Below are 7,179 nucleotides of genomic sequence, written 5' to 3' on the forward strand. Positions count from 1 at the left end.
CGTTATATCGATGTAGTGACACTAGGGGTCACTCTTGGGAGCCCGAGACACCTCTGGTCTTTGATAAAAGGCCAATAACAATTGGCAAGTGGTATTTGCATGCCACTCCCCCAGACTTACGGGTATAAAAGGAGCTGGTATGCAACCACTCATTCAGATTTTCTCTTCGGAGCCGAGCGGTCGATGTCTACTGAGCTGACTGTTCATTCACCTCTGCTGGATCTGATGGCGCATTTCAGCGGCTTCTCCCTCCTCTGCACTGGTGCACTGCAGAGAACGCCCCTGGGCACTTCGGCAGAAAAAAGAGAGTATATTTTCCTGAAAGAGTATATTTCTCTAAAGCGCGGCACACACAGAACGTCTTTTTAAAGATGCGTCTTTTTAAAGATGCCTTTCCGATTGTGTGTTATTCCTGGTTGCAGTCGTTACCTCTCAACTTCAGACGGTCACGATCGCTGTCTTTCGTGTCTGGGCACGACCCACACAGAGGCAGCTTTCGTGGATGGTTCATGTTCTCACTGCGAGAACATGACCATGGCAACATTGTGGTTCTTACGAAAGCAAGTCGCCCCAGTGGCTCCCCGCCTCGGTCCTTCTACCTACGGGTTTGAGGCTAGAGCGGCTAGCACTAGGGGCGATTTGGGGACCCCAATGGGACCACCTCCCCCGGGTATCCCCCCGCGGACCTCCCATTCCCCAGCAAGCTCGTCTGCCCCGATCGGGCTTCCGGATGAGTCTGTCGGCTCGTCTCACGGCGAGTTTGACCTCTTGTTCTGAGCCCGCAAAGCTGATGAGCTCTCGAGCGCAGCATCGGAGAGCGGGCTTGTCCAGTCGGATGCAGAAGCCTCAGCTGGGCTCCCCCCTTCGGGGACGATTGCCCAGTCACAGGCTGATGCAGAGATGATGGACATGCTTTCCCGGGTGGCTGCGAGCATCGGGCTAGAGTAGAACCCTCCGCTCTCCCCTGAACCCTTGCGGCTCGATGATTGGTTCCTGGGTTCGCAGCCGCACCCCGCTCCAGTGCCTTTCTTCCCAGAAGTGTATGAGGAGCTGACAAAATCGTGGGAGGCACCTTTTACTGCCTGGTCCTGATTTATCAGTTCCCCTGCCCTCACTACCCTCGATGGCGGGGCGGCCAGGGCTATACGGTAATTCCCCCGGTGGATAAGGCGCTCGCAGTGCATCTATGCCCGCAGAGCGCCGCCACCTGGCGTGGACGCCCAAAGCTCCCGTCCAAGCCCTGTAGGATCACGTCGTCCCTGACGGCCAATGCCTACAGCGCTGCTGGACAAGCCTGCAGGTCCACCAAGCCAAGGCGCTAAAAGAACTGCACAAGGGTAGTTCCACCCCAGATCTGATGCAGGAACTGCGCTTGGCGACCGACCTCGCTCTCCGAGCGGGCGATGTCCACCTTAGTGGTCCAGGAGCGCCACCTTTGGCTCAACCTGGTCAAGATGGGTGAGGCCGACAAGACACGGTTCCTTGCTGCCCCCATCTCCCAGGCTGGCTTATTCGGCGACACCATCAAAGACTTTGCCCAGCAGTTCAATTCTCGACGGTGAAGCAGCAGACGGAGGCTATCCAGCTTATCCTGCCCCGGCGCGGCTCAAGATCCCGCACCCTGTCTGCTCGTCGCCAAGGGTGTCCCCTCCGCAGCCGCCCCTTCGGCCCGGCCCCGGCGTGGAGCCCACCGCAGGAAGCAGATGCCACCCGTCTCATGGCCGGCCGCCAAGAACCCATGAAGGTTGTCAAAGCGCCCCTGAGATGGGTGACCCAGGGTCGATGGAACCCACTGCACTGGTGCTGGTAGTAAGACCACTCCATCCTCCGGTGGAGGGCCGGGTGGAGAATCTTTTGTTGCCTTTTCATTTGAAGTGGCTGCAGAACCCAACAGTTCAGCAAAAGAGTGGTTTCCTCCTTCCCTGGGTCACATACCCGGTGTGCACGGTCATCATCACGACCACTGTCTACCTTTTTACCCTTGCAGGATTGGCGCTCCAGCGGCGATCTCCCCACCCCTGCATGCCCAGCTGTGGCACACATCTGCCCCCGATGTGACAGTCTCCACGGGATGTGAGGACAGGCCTCCTCCTCCCCCGTTCCAGGCTGTTCCGGGGGTGGTCAAAAGGAGCCAGGTAAGTGCTTCGATGTCCCTAGACCCAGCACGGCCACGACATGGTGTGGCACTTCGAGCTCCACCCTGCCGCGAGGCCCCACCTGCCGGTACGTCTGACGATGTAGTCCCTTCGGTCCCCCTCACACGGAACTTGGATGCGTGGCTTGTGCTTTCCAATCCGTCGCGATGGCTACGCAATTCAGTTCGCCAGACATCCGCCCAGGTTCAGTGGTATCCACTTCACCTTGGTGAAGGACAAAAACGCTGCTACCTCCTACGGAAGGGTGCAATAGAACCTGTCCCTCCGGACGAGATGAAGAAGGGGTTTTACAGCCCCTACTTCATCGTACTGAAAAAAGGCAATGGGTTGTGGCCAATCTTGGACCTGCGAGTACTGAACCAGGCTTTACACAGACTCATTCTGGCGAGCGTCCAGCATCAAGATTGGTTAGCGGCGGTAGACCTGAAGGACGTGTACTTTCACATCTCGATTCTACCTCGACACAGACCCTTCCTGCGGTTTGCATTCGAGGGTCAGGCATATCAGTACAAGGTCCTCCCTTTCGGCCTGTCCTTGTCCCCTCGCGTCTTCACGAAGGTCGCAGAGGCAGCTCTTGCCCCGTTAAGGAAAGTGGGCATTCGCATTCTCAATTATCTCATCGATTGGCTAATCCTAGCTCACTCTCGGGACATGTTGTGTGCACACAGGGACTTGGTGCTCTCGCACCTCAACCGATTAGGGCTTCGGGTCAACTGGGAAAAGAGCAAGCTCCTCCCAGTTCAGAGCATCTCTTTTCTCGGTTTGGAGTTGGACTCAGTCTCATTGACAGCATGCCTCACGAACGAGCGCTGTTTGAAGGCGTTCAAACAGAAAACAGCAGTTCCACTGAAACTCTTTCAGAGGCTCCTGGGGCATATGGCATCCTCAGCGGTGGCCACCCCGCTCGGGTTGATGCATATGAGACCGCTTCAGTACTGGCTTCAGACTCGAGTCCCGAGATGGGCATGGCGCCGCGGGACACATTGTGTGGCCATCACGCCGGTCTATCACCGTCTCTTCAGCCCTTGGACCGACCTCTCATACGGGCAGGTGTTCCCCTAGAGCAGGTCTCCAGGTGCGTCGTGGTAATGACAGACACCTACAAAATGGGCTGGGGCACTGTTTGCAACAGGCACGCAGCCGCCGCTTATGGACGGGCCCACAGCTGCGTTGGCACATCAACTGCCTCGAGTTGCTGGCAATTCTGCTCGTGCTGTCATGGCAGGTTCCCCTCAGGAGAGAGTGGAGACTCCACCCTCAGGTGGTCCAGTTAATTTGGAGTCGATTCGGACAGGCACAGGTAGACCTGTTCGCCTCCCAAAAATCCTCCCACTGCCCGCTCTGGAACGCCCTGACCGAGGCACCTCTCGGCATAGACGTGCTGGCACACAGCTGGCCTCCTGGCCTCCGCAAATATGTGTTTCCCCCAGTGAGCCTATTTGCACAGACTCTGTTCAATATCAGGGAGGACGAGGAGCAGGTCATCCTGGTAGCACCCTACTGGCCCACCCAGACGTAGTTCTCGGACCTCACGCTCCTCGCGATAGCCCCCCCTGGCGAATTCCCCTGAGGAAGGACCTTCTTTCTCAGGGACAGGGCACTATCTGGCACCTGCGACCAGACCTCTGGAATCTCCATGTCAGGCCCCTGGACGGGACGCGGAAGACCTAAGCGGTCTAAAACCCGCAGTGGTAGACACGATCACTCAGGCTAGGGCCCCCTCTATGAGGCGCCTGTATGCCTTGAAGTGGCGTCTGTTCGCTAAGTGGTGTTCTTCCCGACAGGAAGACCCCCAGAGATGTGCAGTCGGATCAGTAATTTCCTTCCTGCAGGAGAGGATGGAAGGGCGGCTGTCCCCTTCCACCTTGAAGGTGTACGTTGCTGCTATAGCAGCACACCATGACACAGTGGACGGTATGTCATTAGGGAAGCACGACCTGATCATCAGGTTCCTAAGAGGCACCAGGAGGCTGAACCCCTCCAGACCGTGCCTCGTTCCCTCATGGGACCTCTCTGTAGTTCTTAAGGGTCTACAGAGAGCCCCCTTTGAGCCTTTGCAGTCAGCTGAGCTTAAGGCACTCTCCTTGAAGACTGCCCTCCTGACAGCGCTCACTTCCATTAAGAGGGTAGGAGACCTGCAAGCGTTCTCTGTCAGTGAAACGTGCCTGGATTTCAGTCCGGGCTACTCTCACGTGATCTTGAAACCCCAACCGGGCTATGTGTCCAAGGTTCCCACGACCCTTTTTAGGGACCAGGTGGTGAACCTGCGAGCGCTGCTCCAGGAGGAGGCAGACCCAGCCCTGTCATTGCTGTGTCCAGTGCACGCTTTACGCATCTATTTGGATCACACGCAGAGCTTTAGAATCTCTGAGCAGCTCTTTGTCTGCTTTGGTGCACAGTGGAAAGGAAGCGCTGTCTCCAAGCAGAGGATCGCCCACTGGCTCACTGACGCCATAGCTATGGCATATCACGCCCAGGACGTGCTGCCCCCGGGAGGGCTACGAGCCCATTCTACCAGGGGTATAGCGGCCTCCTGGGCCCTGGCCAGGGGTGCCTATCTAACAGATATTTGCAGAGCAGTGGGCTGGGCAACACCCAACACTTTTTCAAGGTTCTACAACCTCCGGGTGGAACCGTTTTCTTCCCAGGTAGTGGCACGCAATATAAGCGGATAAGCCCGGGATAGCCGGCCGGGTGTATCACTTGCACATAGCACCTTTCACCTCCTCTGAGCTGAAGACATGCACCATTAATTCCCAGTAGTGTTCACAAACTATGTTCCCTGGTTGACTTCCTCCGAGCCCTGTGGCATTCGAGTTTTCGGAGAGACTCGCTGCCGGCCCAGTACACGTGCTAACTAAGAGCCCTGTTCTGGGGTAGGTGCTCCGCATGTGGTGGTTCCCTGTAAGGTAACCCCAAGCGATGTATATCTTCCGCTAATTCGTTTCCCTGTTGGCAAACTGCATCTTCCTTGGGCAGAGCCCCCTCTGCCACAGTCTCCATGTTTGTAGTAACTCCTCCCCCGTTGGGTAGGATCTACCATGAGACTTCTCCACATAGTTTGCAAGACCATGTGATGTATTTTCCACTTAAATATCCCCCCCCCTCTCTGGGCGAGGTGTGGTCTCCATGGTGTCCTCCCCTTGGGAGGGACACTCCCTGACTAGATCTGGCGGCCCAGTCGGATAATCCCCCTTGTTTTTTAGAGAGTGGAAATACAGAAGGGGAAAAGAGGCCACGACTGGGTTAGCCTGTCTCTATCTTTTGGGTAGTCGACTTGTCCCCAAAGGGCCGTTCGACACTCATAACTATGTTGGGGGAGGTTACGTGTCGGCCTGGTGCGCTGGCTACGAGGCACACAGTTGTCTGCCCATCACACACCGCCAGTTCATGTAACACAGTTCAGCCAGTTGCAGCATTTTGTATAGGGACCCCTAGTGTCACTACATCGACACAATGTCGAGTGAGTGACAGATAGGGAATGTCATGGTTACTTCCGTAACCTCCGTTCCCTGATGGAGGGAACGAAATGTTGTGTCCCTCCTGCCACAACGCTGAACTACCCGCTGAAATGGCCGGACCTTGTCTCGGCTCCTCAGCATAAAACCTGAATGAGTGGTTGCATACCAGCTCCTTTTATACCCGTATGTCTGGGGGAGTGGCATGCAAATACCACTCGCCAACTTTCATTGGCCTTTTATCAAAGACCAGAGGTGTCTCAGGCTCCCAAGAGTGACCCCTAGTGTCACTACATCGACACAACATCTCGTTCCCTCCATCAGGGAACGGAGGTTACGCAAGTAACCATGACGTTAAGTCTAATGCTAGTCTACTCGAGTGTTGGGGAGTAACTAACTAAAAGAAGCAAGCTACTAACTAAACTACATTTTTCAGCAATGTGACTGTAATGCAGCTATTTTCACAATAGTATAGCGTTCCAGTAGCAAGCTACACTTTCCAATGAGTAGCGCTGTAGCTCCACAAAACACTTTTATTGCGAATGCAGCAATCACACTCACCTTAACCATCCTCTCTCATACATATGTAGCGGAACTCCAAATCAAGTCTGTTTCTTTCCAACAGTTCATGTAAATTAACCAATTCCAATATTTTGCACTGCAAACTCCAAATCATTTAAGTTAGTCCTTTCATCCGGATGCTTCACGTAAAGGAATTAGTTCACATAAATGATTCACTTATTCACTTAAGACCCTGCACAGCCATAAAGGGACTTTGCATTCTTTTTATTACTCAAACTATTTAATTAACTGCTGCATATGTGTGTATACCACTATATTTTGACACAGTTATATAAAATATGGTGTTTAAATTTAGTGTACATTTATATGTTCTGTTTATTGTTGTCACATCAATATATTTATAAATATTTTCTTCTTTAAATAGCTTCTATATAGTTAGCTACTTTTTGTTAGTAACTTGTAGTGTAGCTAAGTACTTTTTTAAAAGAATGTAGTTTTACTATAAATTATGAGTAGCTTGTAGCTTAGAACGCTACAGTTTCAAAGGAGCTTCTCCAACACTGGTTTGCTCTAATGTAAAATCACAATCTATCTCTACTCTGAAAGCAATTAATTCTTTATCATTTGTGTGGCTCCTTTCGAACTGACCTGGAGCCAGATTACGTTTGCAGATCCCCACTGGGTGACGACGCTCTCACCAAAGCTGCTGTGCACACGTCCGAAGCCTGGGTACGGCACCCTTCCCGCAGCCGCTGCGGCCCCTGCTTCCCCTTGTTGGGTAACAGTTGAACCTGCATGGATTACTGCAATGTTGAAGTGCATTGATGCCACCGGGTCACGTTCACGCTCTCGAGGGCGGAGCAAGAGATGAGGGGAGGAGCTGGTCTGCCCCACCCATTCTACCAGGGTCAACAGCAGAGATAGGGTCGGTACTGTGACCATGGCAACAAACGAGGAGGTCAAATAAGAGGGCACCATTAGAGAAAGCCTGAGTAAAAAAAGCAAGAAAAAGGGAAACTCTGATTAAAATAAAATAAAAAAGT

At 53.5% G+C, this 7,179-nt stretch overlaps 1 protein-coding gene across 1 annotated transcript in view; it reads right to left on the reverse strand.

Moving 5' to 3' along the window:
* Window positions 1–6,862, reverse strand: part of LOC127453789 (glutamate receptor ionotropic, NMDA 2D-like) — a gene marked incomplete at its 5' end in the record, with an annotated part of 82,720 nt that extends 75,858 nt beyond the window's left edge. The window contains one exon of the mRNA XM_051720485.1: window positions 6,785–6,862. Within this exon, the coding sequence (XP_051576445.1) occupies window positions 6,785–6,862 (78 nt within the window). The remainder of the gene's footprint in view (window positions 1–6,784) is intronic.
* Window positions 6,863–7,179: the final 317 nt, after the last annotated feature.

This window comes from Myxocyprinus asiaticus, chromosome 16, assembly GCF_019703515.2.
Source record: "Myxocyprinus asiaticus isolate MX2 ecotype Aquarium Trade chromosome 16, UBuf_Myxa_2, whole genome shotgun sequence".
Taxonomy (NCBI): domain Eukaryota; kingdom Metazoa; phylum Chordata; class Actinopteri; order Cypriniformes; family Catostomidae; genus Myxocyprinus; species Myxocyprinus asiaticus.